The sequence below is a fragment of the Diceros bicornis genome, chromosome 16, assembly GCF_020826845.1.
Source record: "Diceros bicornis minor isolate mBicDic1 chromosome 16, mDicBic1.mat.cur, whole genome shotgun sequence".
Taxonomy (NCBI): Eukaryota; Metazoa; Chordata; class Mammalia; order Perissodactyla; family Rhinocerotidae; genus Diceros; species Diceros bicornis.
The window spans coordinates 58,835,224-58,859,071 of NC_080755.1; the positions used below are offsets into that span (position 1 = coordinate 58,835,224).

At 35.8% G+C, this 23,848-nt stretch overlaps 1 protein-coding gene across 1 annotated transcript in view; it reads left to right on the forward strand.

The window, feature by feature from the left end:
- CCDC102B (coiled-coil domain containing 102B) overlaps positions 1-23,848 on the forward strand; it is a 201,112-nt gene that overhangs the window by 159,575 nt on the left and 17,689 nt on the right. Inside the window, exon 6 of the mRNA XM_058556612.1 lies at positions 5,536-5,706. Coding sequence (XP_058412595.1) covers positions 5,536-5,706 — 171 coding nt within the window. The remainder of the gene's footprint in view (positions 1-5,535; positions 5,707-23,848) is intronic.

The following is a 23,848-nucleotide window of genomic DNA, read 5'->3' on the forward strand; positions in this document are numbered from 1 at the left end:
AACATTATTACACACAGCTGGAGTCTAACAAAGCTATCAACAGACCATGAGCAAGTTATTTTCAATTTTCTACGTGCTTCTTTCTAAGAAATATAGTTGAACCATATATTATATTGTGAATTTCAGGTTCTCTACATATCAGTACACTATCGTTATGCACATTTAAAATTACAGATGCAGAAATTTCTAATTTTCTATGGATTTTTTTAGAAAATTGAACAATCAGAAATAACATATATAATAATACTTTTAAATTTCCTGTATGCCATTTTGTTTTTCCTTCAAATAGAAGCATATAAACATATTTGATTCATTTTTAGTAGCCTTTCATTAAGTCATTTTAAATTATAAGAAAACATATTTTAGTTCTGTCAGCCTGGTACAATAAAATCATTTAAGCCTTAATACTTGATGTATCAGCTGCAAAATTCATTCCAGGTAGAAAGCAATATCTTCACTTATAAGAGCATAAACTAATGCGTGAGTTATAAGACATATACAAAATTTAAAACCTGCTTTCACATCCTTTACATCACTAGAAACAGGGAGTCAACCTATTTGAGAAACTAGTAATATCCTATCAAACACATTGTATACATTTATTTTCTATATCAAGACCCAATATCATTATTTATATCCACTTATAAATGGATTGTGAATTATATTTATTGTTCCGTTTTCTAGCTTTGGATTTACAGAAGGCTACACACTGACGTCACATAATCTGTGGTACTATGTATTTTTTACACATGTGTAATTTCTATTCAGATTTATCTCTGCCGAAATAAAATTCAAATATATCACATGATTGTTTTATGTATTTCTACCGTTAAAAATAGAGTAGAATAAGTTTGCTCTAAAAGTCCATATGGATCTTTATTATCCATGTAATTTTCTTTTCAAATGCAAATCATTAACTCTTTTTTTTTTTTTTTTTGTGAGGGAGATCAGCCCTGAGCTAACATCCGTGCTAATCCTCCTCTTTTTGCTGAGGAAGACCGGCTCTGAGCTAACATCTATTGCCAATCCTCCTCCTTTTTTTTTCCCCCAAAGCCCCAGTAGATAGTTGTATGTCGTAGTTGCACATCCTGCTAGTTGCTGTATGTGGGACGTGGCCTCAGCATGGCCAGAGAAGTGGTGCGTTGGTGTACGCCTGGGATCTGAACCCGGGCCGCCAGTAGTGGAGCAGGCGCACTTAACCGCTAAGCCACGGGGCTGGCCCAACTCTTTAAATGAACATCCATTTGGATGCCTTCCAATTGGACATCTATAGGCAAGTTACAAGGGAAATTGAGATTTCAGATAAAAGCATCAAACACATGCATAGGGATTATGGTTTGTGATCCTAAGTGCCTTCATCCTTTCCTGTAACATGTATTCAAAGAAAGAACTGGTGGGGGGTAAATCTCATCATAAGAATAACAAAAAATGAGTGTAGAGTAGCAAAGGCCATAGCTTTGAGAATTAAAGAAGAAATGTATCTCTCTCCAGAAAGTAAAATGTAGGTAGTGGTGAATTAATGGATTAAAATATCAAAGAACTTGTGAAGTCTTGGGAGATAAGGACTGATAACAAGATTAAAGCCAGCCAAGGGATATTGTTTTGATAAAATGAAAACTGCAGGAGTAATTTACAGCTAGGTTGGCTGTAAGCAATTTGCATAGCCTCTCAGAGACTGAACAGGGAAAATAGAAAAGACAGCAGAGAGAGAAGGTATGTGAAGAATTTAGTGTGTAGTAGATACACAGCTAATATTAATCCCTTTCACCCTAAACTGATTTTTAAAAAATATCTTTGTATTAATGAAATAATTTTTTTCACCTGAAGTGAAATCCAATTTTCATCTTTATTAGAATAGAAAATAAAAGGTATCTTGTGAACATAACTAAAATATGTTTGGCTATAGATAAAATTTGATGTATTTTCTCACATAACAAAATGTGGCCAGGCGAGGTCTGCCAACTTCAGTTGTAAGCAGAATTTTCCTATTGGCCCAGATTGTTGTGGTACCTCCAGGCATATATCTTCCTTGTATATTTTAAAGTGCTAAGAAAATTCTAGATCATCTCCTTCCACTGAAAGAGACTTCTTCTCACATTTAATTGCTCAGTTAGGTTACATCTACCTTCCTAAAACAGTTACTGGTAAGAGTAAAGCTTACTATAATTGGCATATACTAGTGGTCCTCAAACTTTACACTGAAGCAGAAACATCTGGAGGGCTTGTTAAACACAAGGTTCCTGGCCCCCAAACCCTGAATTTCTGATTCAGTAGGTCTTGGAAGGAGTTCCCAGGTGATGCTGATGCTGTGGGCTTGGGGACCAATCACGGAGAATAGACTTTGACTAACACATATCCACCTCCTGGGCCTGAGAATAAGGTGGCCTTCCCTGAGCAAAGGGCCAAGCAGTAGAGCATGAATGCTAGGGCTCTGCCTACGGGGATGACACATGGTTGGGGTGGAATTTGTATTGACCAACAGCAGTGTTTTTCCTTCCTTCCTTCCCTCCCTCGTTCCTTCCCTCCCTCCTTCCTTCCCTCCCTCCTGTCTTCTTTCCTTCCTTCCTTTCTATATGCACATTTCAAAAATTGTTTTTGTTTACATAACTCCATTTAAACCAATCCAAGTGAGTTGTACAAGCCTAATGACAAAGTATTGCCTAGCTGAGAATAATTTTGCTAAGTCACAAAGGTCTTTATGTAGTTGTAACTAGGTGCATATCTCCTGAGAAAAAACCGTCATTTTGCAATTTGTTATAACTTTTCTATTAAGCTCTGCATTATTTTTGTGGCGAGTTCTTTATGTTTGACAAATCAAGAAAATCTTTCATTAAATGCTCCATTGTCGTTCCAAATAATAGAATTGTGTTCCCTATTACATATCTCTCTGTAAAAGAATAAGGTATCTGATTTGGCATTTGAAAATTGTATTCTGAAGAGAAGAAACAAGAAATCTGTTCGAATTTTAAATGTGGTTTGTGACGTAATTGGGTAAAACACTGTCATGAGGCCATAAATCGCAGTGTTACTGTGGGGCAAGTGATGGGTCCATGCAAGGTCTAGCTGCCTGTCCATGTCTGTCTGTTCCCAGCTGCTCATTGGCGTTACTCAGGTTTAAGTATCAATGGTATCCTTCTGACTCCTACGAGGGGCTGGAGTTTGCAGGACAGCAGAAAGATTCCAGGAATCTCTGGGTTATCTGACACTCACATTGTCAGGGGATACTAGGAGGCACATCCTTTGGATGTTAGAGGGCGGTAGGTGGCTGGTCCACGTGGGAGCCTTCCTCTGCCTTTTCCTCCTCCTGGCTTCCTGGGAGTGGTGGCCAGCACTTTCTCACCAGCTCCTGCCCTCCTGTCCACACCCTCTTCCCACCTGCGCAGGATTTCTACCTGTTCTGATTGGAGTTCCGAGTTTCACAGAGGCCAGGGGCCTGCCAGTTACCAATGGCATCATATAAAAATTCACTTTACATCAGCTTTCTTCCTGTAATAAAATTTACTTCACACTGTTATGCATTTTGATTTACTTAATAGAATATTTGGAGATATTGTTTTATCAATATACAAAAGGCTGCCATATTATATTTAATGGCTTAATGTTTTTATTTAATCAGCTCCTTTTTATGGATATTAGTTTCCAATCATTCACTATTAATAAAAATAACTAACGCTGCACTAAATATCCATACACACACAACATTTCACACAACCTTGTGCATATCAGTAGAATACATTCTGGGAAGCAGAATGGCTGGGTCAGAGTTTATATGCATTTTTAATTTTAAAGAATTTTGCCAATATTTCTCCATGAATGAATCTCTGTTTCTTCACATTTACTAACAGATTGTGTTATCACACTTAATCTTGCCAGTCTGAAGACATGAGAAATGGTATCTTGATGTGTTTCTTTTAATTAAACTTTTATTTTTGATAATTGTACATTCATAGGTAAGAAATAATACAGCAAGAACTGTGTATCCTTTCTCCTGTTTCTCCCAATGGTATTATCTTACAAAACTAGTGTACGATAGATATCACAGCAGGATGTTGACACAGAGCATTTCATCAGGGCAAGGACCCCAGATTTGCCCTTAGCCACACCCACTTCCTTCCTGACACTCACCTCAGCCCCTAACCTTAACCCTCGGCAGCCACAAATCTGTTCTCTATTTCTATAAATTTTGTCATGTCAAAAATGTTATATCAATTGGAAAGGTTTTTCTCTTACTTTGAGGGAAGCTGAGTAGCTTTCGATGTTCGAGAGATTCTATTTTCTTTCTTGTAAACTCTGTGCTTCCGTATTTTCTATCAAGTCAATTTGTATGGACTTCATATATCTTCATATCCTGAGACTTGTCCCTTGTTACCACGTTTTCTGTGTAGGACGTACTATTTTATTTGCTATACACAAGTTATATACTTATTGTGATTAAGTTTTTGGTTTTAGATCTCATGGTTTGGAATCATACTTTGAAAAAGTTTCGCTATTTGGTAATTTAAAAAAAAGTATCCAAAATTTGCTTCCAGTATTTTCCAATATTTTATGGCTTTTATTTTTTACTTTTGAATTTCGGATTCATTTTTACTATTATTGTTGATGTTATTTATTGGTATACGATGTGAGGACGTATTTCATTTCCAATTGTTTACCTAGTTGTCCTAAAATAATTTAACTGTGCATTTTTAGCTAGGGCCATTCTGTGTGATTTTTCATATGTAATGTATTATGATGGTATTTTTCAGGAAATTAAAGAAATATCCTTGGATTTTTCTTAAAGTATTATAACATGAGGAGGAACTAGAGCTTATTTTTTTATTATGGTTTTAATAAAGATGTTTTCTACAATGATGGTAATTTTAATTTTGCACAGCAAATTTTAACCAAGAATGAGAAGCTATATTATTAATAATCTGAGGCCAATTAATATACCCTGTTAATTCATATCTTGCATGGTGTTGATTATAACAAGACTGATTAGAGATCCAATCACTTCATGATAGTTTCACTCTGTTTCTTCACGGGACAAGCCCCTGACCCCAGGTCTCAGAGCCACATCCACATGGTCTCAGAAGGCTGCTATTCCCAGCAGACTCCAGCAGCACAAAACCCTTTCTCTTAAAATAAATAATTAAAAGCAGATAGTTTGCTAACTTTTAATACTTATGCTGAGTTAGCAGATGAATAGCTCTTCTTGCACTTATTTTTATTCTTCATTTATGGATATGAGATTTTCTCTTTTGGAAAGCGTACATAAAAACTAAATTTGCATAACATGAAAAATGGATCATTCACTTAAGAACATAAGGAGTTGCATTGTGTTTTAGCCATTTTAGCCACACACAAACACATCTTCCACCTATAGGTATATGCTAATCATAATATTTAATTGCAGAAATGTAGAGTTCCAGATGAAGAGATGCCTCATCTGAATTGCTCCTAAAATGCTTTCCTTCTTTGTCAAAAGAAGTTGCCATTCTTCTGACTTTATCAGAGTAAATTATAAATAATGAATTCCCTGTTTTCTTTTGAAAGGAACTGTTGGGCCTTCAACATGCCTATCACAAACTGAGCAGACAACACCAGGCAAAAATAGCAGAACTAACTCATGCAAACAACCTCGTGGATCAAAACGAGGCCGAAGTAAAAAAGCTGAGATTTCGAGTGGAAGAACTAAAACAGGGGCTCAACCAAAAAGAAGATGAGGTACCTTATAAATGAACATGTGGTGGATAGATTCAAAGTAGCGTTTGATAGCATACGTAAAGCATTTTCTCCTTTATTAACATATTGCATTAATTGAGATAAAAACTTCACATTTTAAACACTAAAATCAATAAAAAATTGTAAGTGTACGGTAAGATAAAAATATTACATAGACACCATGCTCATCTTTATGGCTATGTCTTTTTTATGTGTGCTCTATAGCTTCAAACATGTTTCAGCACGGATGTGTGTGTGTGTGTGTATGTTTACATATGGGCACGGTATCATTAAAGCTTGGTGTTTTAAGGTTCAAGCTTTAGGCCTATATATCAGAGGAGTATTATATATGTCATGATTATATATTATGGTATATTTTCTGCCCAGTGGTCTCTGGTGTTTAAAAGAAGGTAGGCATCTTGTTTTGTTGTGTAAGTCCACTTGCTAATGGTTTATGGAGTATTTAAGAGATTTCTGGATGGTATAGGACTCAGTGTGACATTCTGACAGCATGCCTGCAACAGTGAAGTGATTTCAGTGGCAATTGCAAACAATAAAGAGATTTTTTTTTTAAAGAAACAGTCTCAAATGTCAGTGTGATTGTGAGATTGTCACCACATGGCGGTGGTTCCTTCAGATGGTGTTCCCGTCACTGCATCTGCTCCCGTTGGACAACTTTTGAGGCAAAAATCATTATTTCTCTCATTAGAAAGATTGTTTACAGTTAATGCCAAACAGTTGGAAGTTAAAACAAGAAAGCCGAATTATTTTTCCAAGGGTTAGTTCAATAACAGAACACACTCCACATTTTAAGATTTGATTTTTAATCAAAACTACTCCAATCAAACAAATTAGATTTTCTTCTCTAATAATTCACACAAAAAGAGAATTATTTGACCCGCAAGGCTCATACATTGTCCCCTGATATTACTAAGGCTGACTTGTCTGTGGGCATTTCATCCTTGACCTGTCTCTTTTTATAAAGATATAAATGAACTTTTTAGCGATGTACATGTGTAGTAAGGCTGGACTATGGAAGAGTAAGTCAGGGAGGAATACAGTAGAAAGGCTCAAGAGAATGGCGTTAGGTTTTTATTTTATCATAGCCATTATTCCTGTGAATAGTTTTAATATGCAAGTATTTGTTGGAGGTGGTGGTAAATAAACCTCTGTGTTTGTCAATTTATGCTTTATGAAATTGCTTGGGACTTGGTGAAACCATGTAAGGTTCAAGGGCTAATGAAGTACTAGTTCCAGATTCTGTGATCTAATCGTGTAGTGTAAATGGCTGTGGTCCTAAGGATGATCATATTATTTGCTCCTCCCTGTAGGAGATTTGTTCTTCCCACATCATCAACATCAGGCTTGGCCATGTGACCTCTGCTCTGCCAATGCCTTAATGAGCAGAAGGATGTGTGCCACTTACCATCAGAGGCTTTGAGAGCCAAAACGGCTCTGCTATGCCTCTTTTCCCATATATCTTTTCCCCCACGTCTCAAGTCAGCATGTCCAAAATAGACATTATCTCTCGGCATGGATCCTGAAATGAAGAGGACATAGAGCAGAGCCTTTGCTGACCCAAATGAATCCAGAGGGATAAAAAATCAATAGTTATTGTGGTAAGCCACGAACTTTTTGGATTTGTTTGTTACTACAGGAAAACTCAGTTTAGGTTGACTGTTATGGTCATTAAAACAAGAGAATTTTCAATTATATGATGTTGGCTCCAGTGCCCGAAGTGGGTGGTGGGAGGCTAGAATGATGGCAACCCACTCTACAGAGTCTTGAAAAGTTTGGTACATATTTCCTGTAACACCTTGGAAATCAGATGATGTAAACTATGAGCATGCGGTTTTCAGATGAATAAGTATGTAGCTCGTATTTCTTGTTTGTTATTGGTGCCTTTGACAAGTAAGTGCCTGAAAGAAAGATGAACTCAGAAAAGAATTGTCAAGTTTTCAAAGAGATATGTAAGGTAATATAGAAATTTAAGTAGTTCTGTGACATCGAGGGTCTGATTTTCATTTTAAAATGGTAAAATATAAAATGGAGGATACCTTTGAAAAACAGATGTAAATTAAAGTTGAGCTTTCTGGAAAGGACCAAACCACTGATGTGGCCATCGAGCCTGTTTTTAAAACCTCTTAATCTACTAAGGCTGTTCCTTGTAAATCCTTTAAATTGCACAACATGGCACACAGAGAAGAGAATGAGATGATGCCTCTACCAGAACATCTCACAAATCCAAGGTAACTGCAGGTAGCTCAGAGACAATGGAATGTCTCCAAAAGAATTGCAGATGTGACAGTTGAATCATGTAATTTACTGGAATCAAATAGAAAAAAAGACTACTAAGTTTTTGTGAAAGTTATACTGGCAAATGAGCTTCCAGCTTGGGATAAAAGAAACTGATTTCTTAAGATTTGAAAGGATCCTTCATTCCTCCAAACTTCCATGGGCAGGGGGCTGGCTAAGTATGCTGTCAACACCCTGAGAAAGAATAATGTCCGTTGCCATATTCAAATATGGACACGCTATACCATAAAAAAGAAAGACCTCCTAGAGAGCAAAGCCAAGGACTGTAGAGAACTACAGACTAGGCAACTATTTTCAGGGAGCAGAACCTCAGCCAAATAAAGGAGCATTCGCCATAGGCAGAATAGAAGCTCCTTACAACATCTGCCACATTAAGATTTCATAAATATTTTTTATTTCTCTTTTCTATCTGGAAATGTTTATTGCAATTTTATTCTCCTAGTTTCACTATAGTATATTGGATGTGTATAGGGGTGTAATTATTTGCCTTTTGAGCACACAGATTTCTGTAGCAAGAGAAGACATATCGAGATCTGATGTGGATATTATCATTAGATCTTTGACTTTGAGACTTTGGAATGTTGCTTGGGTAATTTCTCTTGGGTAAAGAGTGAAAAATTTTGAATGAAGAAGGGAGGAAAGCAAATAGTTTGTGACCAAGAGGATGGGCTATGTTATGCTGTAGTTGAGAGTGTGAATGAGTGAGTGTGTGAGTGTGTATGTCTTTTAATATTTGTTGCCATTTTCTGTGGGAGGAATATAGTTTCCAAGCATGAATGATGGGCATGGTCCTGTGACTTGCTTGGCAAGTGGAATTTGTGCTGCTTTAAAGCAGAATCTTTTGGAACCATAGTTCCATATGCAGAAGTATTTGGATATGTTTCGTATTCAAATTCTAGAAATAGATGCATTGAAATATACATTCAACACACAAAACATTTCGGTGTTCTGCACCTCTACATCCAATCAGTTGATCACCAGAGAGGATTGACCCAAAGCACTATCAACTCATATGGGTATTGTAATCTGGATTATTTGATTGCAGCTGTCAGGTCTTCAGTTTTTCTCTGATTAAAGGTCATCACTGTTTTTAGTGGCTGGAAATGAAAATACTCCCCATGGAAATAAGAGTTTGCATTAGATAGCAGTCAACATTTCCACAGTTTGACTTATCAGTGAGAGGTAAAGAAAATTCTGTCAGTTTCACTGCTGAACTTTTTAATTTCATAGAGGCAGATTCTTCAAATTGCAATTAGTCGAAATTAATGTTTAATTGGAACTGTCATATATGAATTTTCTAACTCCCACAAGTTAACAGATTTTAAATAAATGAAAATGAGGTATTAATCCTCTATACTGTAGAGAGAATACATATTTTGTGGCCCATAAGAGTAAACCCAGAGTCTAATTAAAGAAATGAGCAAATTAAAAAATTTCTTTTATGGATGATTTGCTTTTCTTAAAGCAAATTGACATACCAAAAAAATCTAATTTGATGTATATTTCTTAGAAGTTAAATGCTCCTTTCTCATCATTTCAATGAAGTCTTTCTATGAATATATATTACATTATATAATGACAAAATTTAATTAATACTTCATTATCATAGTGCAGGGCCAATTACATATAGTGTATCCACATTAAAATACCAAAATAACTGGCCTCTTTAATAAACATGGTGTAAAAACAGTCTAATGAATAGTATAATAATGCAATAAGCAAAGTCAGTAGAGACAAAGCAGATGTAAACTGAACTCACATGTTTATGCTTACCTAGTACTTAGCAAGCAAGGAGTATAATATAAACAATTACTAAGACCTGTGGGTGCTCTGCACTGTAAAACTAGTGTCTGGAAGGCGAAAGGACAGAATGAGAAAAAGTTTGCCAGAGAACATTTTAAATTTTGTAAAGCAATGTCACATCACATAAAGAAGGAAAAATAAATGGAAAAATTCAACTATTATCCCACCATAGTATCATATTACTTTAGTATATTGACTTTAAACACCTCGGCAATTTTATGTATAATTGCAGTCATTGTTTACAAATAATATGCTCTGCTGTATCTGGTACCATAACCAGTTTTCATATTGCTATATAGTTTTCGTAGTTGGTATTTCAAGGGATGGTGTAATATTTATTTCCCTGGATATAAATTTATTTAATCAACCAATCGTCTCTTATTGGATGTCATTTGGATTTCCTTTTCCCAATATAACTCTCTATGACTACTGTTATGTCTAGACCTTTTTTCCCCCATTGGAAGAAAAGTTTTCTACGTGGACTTATTTGGTTAAAGGATATGAATATAATATGGCTCTTCATATATAGAGTATTACCAATTTTCTGTGCTTCTCAATGATAGGTCAAATTGTGGAAATGTTGACAGCCATCTAATGCAAAATCTGAACTGCACCTTAACAGATGTGAAATATGAAAGTGAGTTAAACCTCAAATGATTTACTTAGAAAGTTAATAAGTGTTTAATCACTCAGTTTGCTGAATTGTTCATTGGATTTACTTTTCATTTCAGTTTCTTCCTTGTGTTGAACTCTTTTCCCTTAGTGTAATTCACTACTTACTCTGGACTTGTTTTCTGTATTTATTTTTAGTAATAGCTTCTGTAAATAAGAAGACTTTCAAAATATTCAGTGAATATTTAAAAGAGGTGTAAATCAAGGGTAAAATAGTGCCTAGCCTGTAGATGCCTATAATTCACAAACCAAGCTACAGAGGATGAGAGTTAGCATATGGTAACTGAAAAATAAGAGTTCTATGGTAAGGGGAAGAAGAATCGCCTGACTTTAAGATGACATTCGTGCTTTAAGTAATTCATGGATTTCTTCATTGAGCTGACATTTATTGATCTAGGTGCTCAGTAGAATTCTAGGCACAAGATTATAGTGATAGATAAAATATATTTCCAGCATAAGGGTTAAAGTCTAATACAATGATTTTCTAACCTGGCTGCACAATAGAAACACTTTGGAAGATTTAAAAAAATACTAATATTCAGGTCTCCCCTCCAGAATCTGAGTTGATCATTATGGGCGGGCCCTGTGCGTGAGTATTTTTTAAAAGCTTCTAAATGATTCTAATGTCTAGCCAAATGTCAGAACCACTCCTCTAATAAGAAAAGGCTGCCACCATCGAGTTTCACATTCCTATCTTTGGTCCCTATTGGACACATATGTTTGTGGTGACAGGTTGTCCCAGTAGAGGATAAATAAAATGGCTTCCTGCCGAAAAGAGGCTCTTATTCCTTTGTAGTTGGTACCTGTTATCATTGTAATATGTTAAGTTAATTAATGTAATAAGTCTTCTAGTTTTGAAATTCAAAAGGTGAAAAATCACTTAAACAGATGGAAAGAATAAGATACTATTGAACACTGTAGCTTCACACCAAAAAAGTGTTAGCGTTTTGCTAAATTCATTGTCGGTGTGGCTTTACACTTAGCAATTATCACCTTATTATTACAGCTTAGCTAATTCTGGCCTCACATGTTAATACCTTCTGGTGTCAAAAGGTGAATCTTTTCAAGTCTGATATCCTCAGCAATGATGAATGTGAGAGACAGTGTCTTTAAACCTACAGAACGTTAATTATCTAAATTAACAGCTGATTTTTACACGTCTTTATTTGGAAGGACACAGAAATCCTTTCCTAGCCCTAAATATATTTTGGTAAAATCTCATTAATTTACACCCTGCTAATTTTAAGATTGTGAGAATAGCGATAGACTGAAATTCACACTTATCTATGAAAAAGATGTGGTAAGTGTTTCAGGTAACATTAAAAAGAAATAACGAAGAAAGAAGCCAGTTGCAGGTTCACATGGGGACACAGCAGTGACCACAGACCCAGGATCCGAATTGAACTGTAAAAACCAGCCCAATTCATCTAATATTTGTTACTTCCTAACCTCTACGTTAGATGTTAGAATATTCTTGAGTTCTGCCCAAGAAGCGGTTTTTAGTGTAGCAGGGGATATTCAAAAGTAAATATGTGAAGTTAAATGTAACAAAATAAATGTCAAGTTGGTGGTATCCACAGGATGCTCAGAAACTATTTACCATGTTTCTTTTCCTTCCAAGCTTCATGGCTATTTCTAATTATGTGTTTATTTTAATTATTTATTGTCTGACACCCCAACTAGAATTTATGGGCAAGAACCAGCGCAGTCTGTGCCTCTAACGGTGCCAGCATTCAGTAGAGCTGTCTCAGATGTCTCCAAAATGAGACATCAGGGGCACAACAACAACGTGAACAGAAGTCCAGCAACCTGGTCTCCATATATTTCTAATCTAAATCATTCTAATAATTTCACTCCACTTTCTGTGGATAATTTAAAGGTTACCATTCCTTGCAATCATTTATTGTGCTCTTACTGTCTCTTGCCTGTACCAACCACCTTCATTGTCTAGCACTTCTGCTCCCCCTCCGAACTTGATGACAAACCAAACCCGTCATGCCTGCCGTATTCTCAGCTGAAACCTTTATGAATTGTGCATGAGTCGAAAATGTAGCCTGAGATAGGAGCTGAGTAAAATCAAGATGTTTTAAGCACAGGTTATATGGAAAGATTTAGACTGTGATCATTTATTAGTTTTTCCTCTCCTCTTCACTCTGGGCAGCATTAATTAGATCACCAGCCTTTAACCTTTATATGCATGTATTTTTTTCTTTTGAATAGTATCTGATACTTGATTCCCTCTCCTCATCCAGCTCTATTGTTGTCCACTCATTTATGCCCTGAAAAATGATGGAAGGGACACAGATCTCATTATATTAGGAAAAAAAAATGCCAATAGACAATTATTCAGTAAAGAATAATATCTTGTTTCCTCAGTATTGTAACAATATTTCTTTCTTCTTTTCTTTCTTTCTGTCTCCTTGGGGCTCTGAAGATAGTTGAGTTAATCTCACTTATTTCTGAGCACACTCATCTTCCATGCTCATCCATTCTCTTTATTTATTTATGTAGTCCCTTTTATACTCACATCTCACTCTCACCCCCTTCCTCCATGTGCAGGCATTTCAGTGACAGTTTTGTGTATCTTTCTATTCAAATGTGTTTTTGCACACTATGTCCTTTGTTTTGTGTGTATGTATTTCAATTTATGTTAACCCTGTTCCTGGTCTATATCCCAGGGAAATTCTCATACAGATCCATGAGGGAGTGGGTACAGGATATTTGCTGCAGGATTGTTTCTGGGGCTGAGAGATGGTGGACCTTTGCTCACTGGGGTGGCGGACAGATCAAATCTGTGGACGTGCACCACAGAGTGCTCTATTCTACAGCAGATTACATGCAGACATCATAATGTCGAGGAGTCTTAAGAACCGTGCTTAGTAAAAAAAGATAGAGAAGCAGTAGACTTTTTAAAAAGTAACATCTTTCTGATCTGTGACTATGATTCAGTAATGTTAGAAAAGGCAGGTGAGAAAATGTAAACTCAACTTAGCTTCTGAAGTTTCGACACACTGTATGGTACAGTGGGCAAGATAAAGGCATGGAGTCTGATCTGGAAGCAACCTCTGGCTTATGCGTTTACTAGTGGTGTGATCTTGGGCTAATCATTTAGTCTCTGTGGGGGACACATTCTTCCTCTGTAAAATGAAGAGCAATGAGTGGGATTACATAAATTCAACCAATGAAATGTGTGTCGTTGACTTAATGAAACCTTTGAGGGAAGTAAAGAAACGTTATATCTTAAAATATGAAAATTTATGCATAATTTATCTAACTAGGTCTTGGGTTGAATGTTCAGTGTTTATTTAGTGTTACAGTACATAACAATGCTTAATTGAATGTTCCAGTATTTAGCATATAATAACGTTATAATATTTTATCTAATCTTTATTATAAAGTTATAAATGTTGGCTATTATAGTAATTTATTAATATAAATATTAATATAACTATACTATCTCATGTAAGTCTTACTATAACCCTGAAATTAGGTACTGTAATTACAGTAATTATAGAAATTTGAGTTTTAAGTAAGTAGATGACATGACCATAGTCATAGATGGGAAAAGAGCTAAGATACCTATTCAGGTATTGAAATATGTATTAAAAACATATCCTGTTTCTATACACTATCATATTCTTTACACAGTGATGACAATACTTATATGGATTCGACTATTTTTCCCTGCAAATGAAAATTTAAATAGAAAATTTTGTTTAGAAACTTGGCTTCCATGTTGGATTACCAAACATTTTGATAAAGGATTGGTGTTTCAAATTCCTGATGAGCCATTTCAAAGGGAACACTCAGGGACAATATTTTTTCTGCCCTAATAAGAACATACTCTTCATGCAAAAATAAGAATTGAGTTCAATAGTAAAATATTTCAAATAATGTCCCAATAAGTTAAAACAAGGGACATTTTATTGTCTTTAAGGAAGTAAAATTCTTTCTCAAATTGCTTTTATATGCAATATATGATAATGGGAAAGAGTGACATTTTTAGAATATTAAAAGTATGTTCAAAAGAAAACAAAGGGCAAGAGTGGACTTATACTTTTAGATTTGTGTGTTTTCTGGCTTTCTAAAATAAGAATCATATTACTAGTTTTTACCAGTAATATTAGAAATTCTGTCTTTTTTGAAGATTTGTCAGACAAGTCATTTATGACAAGACAATTTGGTTACCTAACTACAGGAGTCCCTCCTTATTCCTGGTTTCACTCTTCATGGTTTCAGTTACCTGCAATCTGAAAATATTAAATGGAAAATTCCAGAACTAAATAATTCATACGTTTTAAATTGTGTGCTGTTCAGAGTAGCACGATGAAACTTTATGCCATCCCACTCCGTCCAGCCAGGGACATGAATCATCCTTTTGTCCATTGTATCCATTTATACACTACCTGCCGATTAGTCACTTAGTAGCCGTTTCAGTTATCCAACCAATTGTCGTGGTATCGCAGTGCTTATGTTCAAGTCACCCTTATTTTCCTTAACAATGGCCCCAAAGCTCAAGAGGAGTGATGCTGGCAATTCGGATATACCAGAAGAAGCCGTAAAGTGCTTCTTTTAAGTGAAAAGGTGAAAGCTCTCGACTTAATAAGGAAAGAAAAAAAATCATATGCTGAGGTTGCTAAGATCTATGGTAACTTTTATCACAGTATATGGTTATAATTCTTCTATTTTATTATTAGTTATTATTAATCTCTTACTGTGCCTAATTTATAAATTAAACTTTATCATATATATGTACGTATAGGAAAAAACATAGTGTATGTAGGATTCAGTACTATCTGCATTTTCAGGCACCCACTGGGGGCCTTGGAACCTATCCTCTGAATAATGCGGAACTACCGTAATGTGAAAAGTTAAATTCCTATCCCCTGAATATGGGGGAGCTACTGTAATGTGGAAAGTTAAATTATTTTTTTTTTAGGGTTCCTCAAACTGGAACTGTTAAAAAAGGAGTGACTACTTATATAGACACTCAGAGCTCTAAGGCTATGAAATTCTTAGACGAGTCATTTCTCCATTCTGCTACAATAAAACTGAAAACTTTTGAAATTAAAAAAAATATATATGCCAGATCTATAACTATTCATTTGTGTGGCTCTGCTGTAGTTGAAAAATCAAATAATAAAATATAAACCACACACAATTAGACATATTTAAAATTTTATTTATAATTTGATGCATTTCACACTTAACGACTATAAATGCAAGACTAAAATTTATGTTGGCACAAATTTTCAGGAAATATTGTAAAAATAGGTCTACTTTTCTTTTTTGGGGAGGAAAAATAAGTAGGGTTTTTGATTCAAGATGAATAAATATACCTAATGTTATACTTTTAAAATATGTACAAATTTGACTAATTATATTTGAATAAAAATATCAGAATAATAGTTACAAGCATATGATGCATGTTTTCCACAGTAAACATTTATAAGTACAATTGGCCATCTGTATCCTCAGGTTCTGCACCGCGGATTCAACCAACCGCAGATTCTGTGGATGCCAAGAGCTGACTAAGGGACTTGAGCGTCCTGGGATTTTGACACCCACCAGGGGGATGGGGAGATACTCCTGGAACCAATCCTCCATGGATTCCAAGGGATGACTGTATTTGGTTTCCCTTGTATCAGTCGGTAACACAGAGAATTTTAAGAAAAACTCAAATATTTTTGAAGTATTGACTAAATATTATATAGTTCTTATGAGGTTTATATTAATATTTTTAAATAGTACATATTGATAAGATAAATATTATTTTAAACTACTTACACAATCAGACCAAATTGTCATGGAAAAAAGTGGTTTTGTTATATTGCTATCAGTTGCCATGGAAATAAAGTAAATACAATAAAATGACACTTTAGGTTTAGAATGTTGTTTAATTCTTCTTCACCTCTACCACCAAAGTAAGCATTGAAAATAGTATAGAATTATAGATAGTATGCACCCTAATTACAGTCTAAAAAAACTACTATCCAGGGTCTGAAGTGGAAACGAACATAAACCAACTGTTGAAAAATACACTTAGAGGAAAGAGAATAGATATTAAGTCTGTTAAATTAACATACGTTACTTCATATAGAGTAAAAGTAGTTAGGTATTTTTTTTTGTCTATCACCTTATCAGGTGTGTAGGAACAAAGTTAAAGTACATGGAAAATAAGTACAGCTGTCATCATTAGGAAAAATTTGGATATCTGTTGTAGGATGTCCTCTACCTTCTACGGGTCTTATAATTAAGGGAATTCCAAATCCTCAGAGTAGATGTCCTAGAAAATGGGGGCAGAGCAGCAAGGGTCAGGAGAGTCGTTCTTGGATTGGAAGAGTCAAGGCACGACTGGATCTGAGCTTGCCGAAGGCCAGACCTGAGCATAACTACCTGAAGTCATCAGTGAAATGTCCTAGACCCAGAAGCCAGGTGCAGGGAAAACAAGTGTGTGAGGTGGTCAGGGTAGGGTGGAGGAAATTTCAAGGATTTGTGACACGGATATGAGATTGAGGCTCTCACCTCTTGCAGGAGGTAAGATGGAGTATTATTGTTGGAGTAGAAGCCAATTTCTCACGAATGAACACCAAAGGGAACAGAAAAGGGAGAAGATAAATCTTATTAGAGGAGTTGTAAATAGGTAATCTGGCTTGTACAGAAAGAAAGTACTGACATATAAAGATAAATCCTAATAGTGTGAAAAGAGAAAAGATCCAGCAACTTAGAGTAGATGAATATCATTGTCAAAGCACGTATGTACGCTCATTTGTTTTAAAGAAACAGAATAGAATTAGACAAAGACATTGGCAGAAACCATAAAACCACAGCAAAAGACTCCTTTAGAGAGCAAGGGGATCATGTTGTTCGGTAGGAAGTAGAGTTGAAGAAACTGGATCCAGAGCTCAGAGGCAAGATGCCGTGAGAGACTCTGGCACCTATGTTAAGGCCAAGAAAGACAAACACTGTGGCTTTGGGTTTTCAGTGCTGTTAAGGTTCGGCAGTGTTGAGAGCAAGTAAGCTTCTACATGAGTGTATATGCCATTTGCTTTTGTAGTCATCTCTTAATGATGTAAAATCTGTGTTCTCACTATATCTACACGTTTTATTGCTTTAATAAGCAGAAAATATTTTATTTTTGGTGAAAGTTATAAATAATAAAGCACACCAAAGTTCTGATTTTTTTGTTTCAAGAAGCTGATTAGCTTAGGAAAGGGAAAAATGTAATTGTCACTACTTGGTAATAGCACATTTGATTGGAAGGAACCACTTTTTAAGAGTTAAATTAGTCCATTGAATGTCTAACTGTATGTTCCAGAGGTGATAATCATATTTCAGAATGCAACGGGCCATGACTGTATTAACAATAGGACAGAGCTGTGTGAGAGAGCTGGGATCCAGAACTCGATCTATAGGCTAGGATGGAGGTAAGACAGGGCCAGGGTGTGAAATCGAGACTGAAACCATTTTGGTAGGCAGTCTATGCAAGAGAGCTCCAAAATGGGTCTTGTAGGCATGATTCTAAAGAATCCAGGAGTTGGTAGTCCAATCATCACCATCCATCATAAAACTCTCTTACAGCCATTCAGATGGGGTTCTAAGAAGACTGTTGTGATTCCCTCAGGGTCTCAGTGAAAGGAACTGGGATACTTGCAGTGTATCAAGAGACGAATCTAGTCTGCAAGCTGGGAGATAGGTAATGTCTTGCTCTCAGAATGAAACAAAACATGGTATTCCAAGGCTCAGCCTAAAGACAGATGATCAGCAATAGTCCCAGAGTGCTAAACTTGGGCTTAAAAATTTTCCTCACTAAAGTCAGGAAAAGCTCTAGAAAATAGATATGGACATGTGATAATTCTGGAGGTGGGAGAAGAAAGAGGCAGAGACTGAGAATTCGTTAAGGTCTCCATGGTTACACCTCAAACAATTATGTCATTTATTTTTTTCTGCTGTGTATTTGTCTGTTATTTTGTCTCCTTTGTATTCAGCAGAGAAATCTATCTGAAGTCCCAATTCTCTAAGAACTTATGTTCTAGGAAAGGGCAATAGATTCATAGAAGAAGTAAGCATCCAAATGTACAATACAAACAAGCATAGGTAGGAAGGTATCGGAAAGTGGTCTGGGACGGTCCTACCCAGCTTGCTGGGTAATGTTGGAGAAATGACTCAGTCTGTCTGTTTCTCACCTTCCTCAGTGGAGAATTGATGGAGTAGGATTAGATGAGGCTCAACTTTCACCTCCAGCACTGTTCTTTAGGAGTTTTATTCAAGGCTAATATAATTTAAACGCGTACTTGTCAAACTTTAAAAGACATCGTCTTCACAGAGGTCCGTTTTGTAATGTCCCCTTGTAGATGTTAAACAGGGCTGACAAGATCTTTAAGAAGAGTGTTCTTTCATTAGAGGTGGACTGGGGGACTCCTTCCTTGAGGCCATGTGATGGTTTATACGAGCTCAGCAGGTGATTTTCATATCCATGATTCTATGGCAACAATTCTGCTTCTTTATCAAAATAGTTTTCCAACTCTAATAAATCATAAAACAAAGTAAAGCACATTTTCAAATTTTTCAATGGGCATAAAATAAGCACGTACCTTTTCTTTTCTTTTAGAAATGCAATTTTCCAGATGCAACAGGAAAGATTCATTTTAATGGATTTGCACGCTATGTCCAGGTGCAAATCATTTGGAACATTTTCACTTTAAAGCTCTGACAGTTTAAAATCTTGTTTAATGTTTGGTTTTACGTATTATGACATCAGCGATATTTTAGATTATTGACATGTTGATGGAGAAGGTAACCTTTTTTTAAGTTTTAGGCAAACTAAAACTGCTTCATAATAAAACTATTCCATAGACAGAAAGATAGAATTTCTTTTTCCTTAAGCAATATTTGTGATATTGCCGTGATTGGCAGTTAACCAGTGGTTACTACATAAAATATCAATAAGTGAATTGTATCATTCATCCTACACACAAATTTGTGAATGGAAGGATATTGTGTACTGAGTTCTTGCCAAGTGCTAGGTCCTTAATTAGGTAGTAATGCTACAATGATTGTATAAAAATGCAACATCAGTGAATGGCACTTAGTAGACACTCAAATATATGTTGAACCAATACCATATTGGGGGAACTAGGGACAGCTAGCTTAGTCTAGTCAGAAAGCTTCTTGGAAGAAACATAAGAAACTGAGGAAAAAACTGAAAATTTAAGAATAAATAGGAGTTAACATTTAGCCAGGACAAGGGGGAATGAAGGGAATGGGTAGAAGGAATAGCATCTGTGAAGGCTAAAAGGTGAAAGAGTGGTTGACAAGTGTGAAGAAGTGAATGAGATTCAGTGCAACTGAAATCTGCTGATTGTGGTGGGTAGTGTGGAGAGAATTTGGAAAAGTAACCTAGGACAGGAAACATAAGATCTTGAAAACTGTGTTACAGAATTTAAACCTTGTTTGGAGGGAGTGGGAAACCACAGAATTATTCTGGGCTGGTCAGAGATATGGCTGGTTACCACCCCTCAGTGATGACAGTCTTGTTTCCCAAGCCCCTTGTGTCCCTGGACCTGGAGGTGAAGTGGGTGACCTCCTTGCTATTCATCTACTCTTGTCGACCTCCAGACCTTTGTCCTTCTCTCTACATAGATAGATAGATAGATAGATAGATAGATAGATAGATAGATAGATAGATAGATAGACAGATAGATGATATATAGCTGACAGATAGATAGATAGATAGATAGATAGATAGACAGATAGATAGATGATAGATAGATAGATAGATAGATAGATAGATAGATAGATAGATAGATAGATGGATATGGCACTCACTACCCTTCCTCATTGCTGTCATTTACGCAACTCTGGTCAGTCTCCATCACTCTGAGATTTTAGCACCTAGTTTATTCTTTTTGTTCCCAGTTTTATTAAGATATAATTGATATACATCACTGTATAAGTTTAAGGAGTATGGCTTAATGGTTTGACTTACATATATTGCAAAATGATTACTGCTATAAGTTTGGTTAGTATCCATCATCTCATTAGATACAATAAAAAGAGAAAGCAAAAAAAGAAAAGGAAAATAATTTATTTTTTCCTTGTGTTGTTAACTCTTAGGATTACTCTCTTAATTTTCATCTATATCATACAACAGTGTTAACCATAGTCATCATGCTGTACATTACATCCTTAGTACTTATTTATCTTGTAACTGGAAGTTTGTACCTTTTGACCACGTTTCTCCCATTCCTTCTCCTCCCACCCCCTACCTCTGGTAACCACAAGTCTGACCCCTTTTTCTGTGAGTTTGGTTTCTTGTTTATTTTTAGATTCCACATATAAGTGAGATCATGCAGTATTTGTCGTTCTCTGTCTGACTTATCTTACTCAGTGTAATACCCTCGAGGTTCATCCATGATGTCACAAATGGCAGGATTTCCTCATTTTTTATGGCGGAATAATATTCGTGTGTGTGTTTGTGTCACTTCTTTATCCATTTATCCATTGATGGACACTTAGGTTGTTTCTATGTCTTAGCTATAGTAAATAATGTTGCTATGAGCATGTGGGTGGAGATACCTTTGGGAGTTAGTGTTTTTATTTCCTTTGGATATAATCCTCGAAGTGGAATTGCTGGATCATATGGTAGTTCTATTTTTAATTTTTTGAGGATCCTCCCTACTGTTTTCATAGTGGCTGCACCAGTTGACAATTCCACCAACAATGTACAAGGGTTTCCTTTTCTCCACTTCCTCTCCAACACTTGTTATCTCTCGTCTTTTTGATGCTAGCGATTCTAAAAGGCTTAAGGTGATATCTCATTGTGGTTTTGCATTTCCTTAATGACTAGTGATGCTGAGCATCTCTTCATGTACCTGTTGGTCTTTCATATATCTTTTTTGGAGAAATATCTATTCAGGTCTTTTGCCCTTTTTTTCTTTTTTTTTTGTGAGGAAGATCAGCCCTGAGCTGATGCCAATCTGATGCCAATCTTCCTCTTTTTGCTGAGGAAGACTGGCTCTGGGATAACATCCATGCCCATCCTCCTCTACTTTATATGGGATGCTGCCACAGCATGGCTTGATGAGTGGTGCGTCAGTGCGTGCCCGGGATCCGAACCTGCAAACCCTGGGCTGCTGAAGCAGAATGCACGCACTTTGCTACCCCACTGGGCTGAGCCTGCCCATTTTTTAATTGGATTATTTGGGTTTTTTTGCTATTGATTTTGGAGGGTTCTTTATATATTTTTGATATTAACTCCTTATCAGATATATGGTTTGCAAATATTTTTTCCCATTCCGTAGGTTATCTTTTCACTTTTTTGATTGTTTCCTTTGCTGTGCAGAAGCTTTTCAGTTTGATGTAGTCCTACTTGTTTATTTTTCATTTTGTTGCTGGTGCTTTAGGTGTCACATCCAAAAAAATCATGACCAAGATTTATGTCAAGGAGCTTTTTTCCTATGTTTTCTTCTACGAATTTCATGGTTTCAGGTCTTACATTTAAGTCTTTAATACATTTTGAGTAAATTTTTGTGAATGGTGTAAGATAGGGTCTAGTTTCATTTATTTACATGCAAATATCTAATTTTCCCAGCACCATTTATTGAAGAGACTGTCTTTTCTCCATTGAGTATTCTTAGCTCTCTTGTCAAATATTAGTTGACTATATATGCTTGGGTTTATTTCTGGGCTTTCAATTCTGTTTCACTGATCTATTTGTTTTTATGTCAGCACCATACTGTTTTGATTATTATAGCTTTATAGTATGGCTTGAAATCAAAAGTGTGATGCTTCCAGCTTTGTTCTTCTTTCTCAGGATTGCTTTGGCTATTTGAGGTCTTTTGTGGTTCCATATAAATTTTAGGATTGTTTTTTAGCATTTCTGTGAAAAATAACATTAGACTCTTGACAGGGATTGCATTGAACCTATAGATGGCTTTTAGTAGTATGGACATTCTAACGACATTAATTCTTCCAATCCATGAAGGTATACCTTTCCATTTATTTTTGGTTTTGATTTCTTTCATCACTATCTTGGAGTTTTCAGAGTAAAGATCTTTCACTTCCTTGGTTAAGTTTATTCACAAGTATTTTATTGTTTTTGATGCTATTATAAGTGGGACCATTTTCTTTATTTCTTTTTCAGATTATTCATTGAGTATATAGAAAAGCTACTGATTTTTGTATGTTAATTTTGTATCCTGCAACTTTACTGAATTTGTTGATTAGATCTAACAGTTTTTTTGTGGAGTCTTTAGGATTTTCTATATATAAAATTATGTTATCTGCAAATAGAGATAGTTTTACTTCTTCCTTTCCAATTTTGATGCCCTGTATTTCTTTTTCTTGCCTGATTGCTCTGGCAAAGATTTCCAGTACTGTGTTGAATAGGAATTCTGAGAGTGGGCACCCTTGTCTTGTTCCTGATCTTAAAGGAAAAATTTTCAACCTTTCACCATTGAGAATGTTGTTAGCTGTGGGCTTTTAATATATGACCTCTATTATGTTGAGGTACGTTCCTTCTATACCTAATTTAAGAGTTTTTAATCATATAGATATTGAATTTTGTCAAATGCTTTTTCTGCATCTATTGAAGACATATGATTTTTTCTTTCACTCTATTAATGTGATGTATCACATTGATTGATTTGTGTCTGTTGAATCATCCTTGCATAATAGGTATAAATCCCCCTTGATCATAATGAATGATTCTTTTAAAGTGCTGCTAGGGGCTGGCCCGGTGACGTAGTGGTTAAGTGGGTGCACTCCGCTGCGGCAGCCCAGGGTTCGGATCCCAGGCGCGCACCGACGCACTGCTTGTCAAGCCATGCTGTGGCGGCGTCCCATATAAATTGGAGGAAGATGGGCATGGATGTTAGCCCAGGGCCACTTTTATTCAGCAAAAAGAGGAGGATTGGCAGATGTTAGCTCAGAGCTGATCTTTCTCACAAAAATAAATAAATAAATAAATAAAGTGCTGCTAAATTCAGTTTGCTAGTATTTTATTGAGAATTTTTGCATCTATATTCATCAGGGATATTGGTCTATAGTTTTCTTTTTTGGTAGTGTTCTTTTCTTGCTTTGGTATCAAGATGATGCTGACCTCGTAAAATGAGTTTGGGAGTGTTCCCTTCTCTTCAATTTTTTTTGAGAGTTTGAGAAGGATTCCTGAGGATTCTTCTTTAAATGTTTGGTAAAATTCACCAGTGAAGCCATCTGATACCTGGCTTTTCTTCATTGGGAGATTTTGATTACTGATCCAATCTCCTTACTAGGAATTGGTCTATTCAGACTTCCTGTTTATTCCTAATTCAGTCTTGGTAATTTGTATGTTTCTAAGAATTTTTCTGTTTCT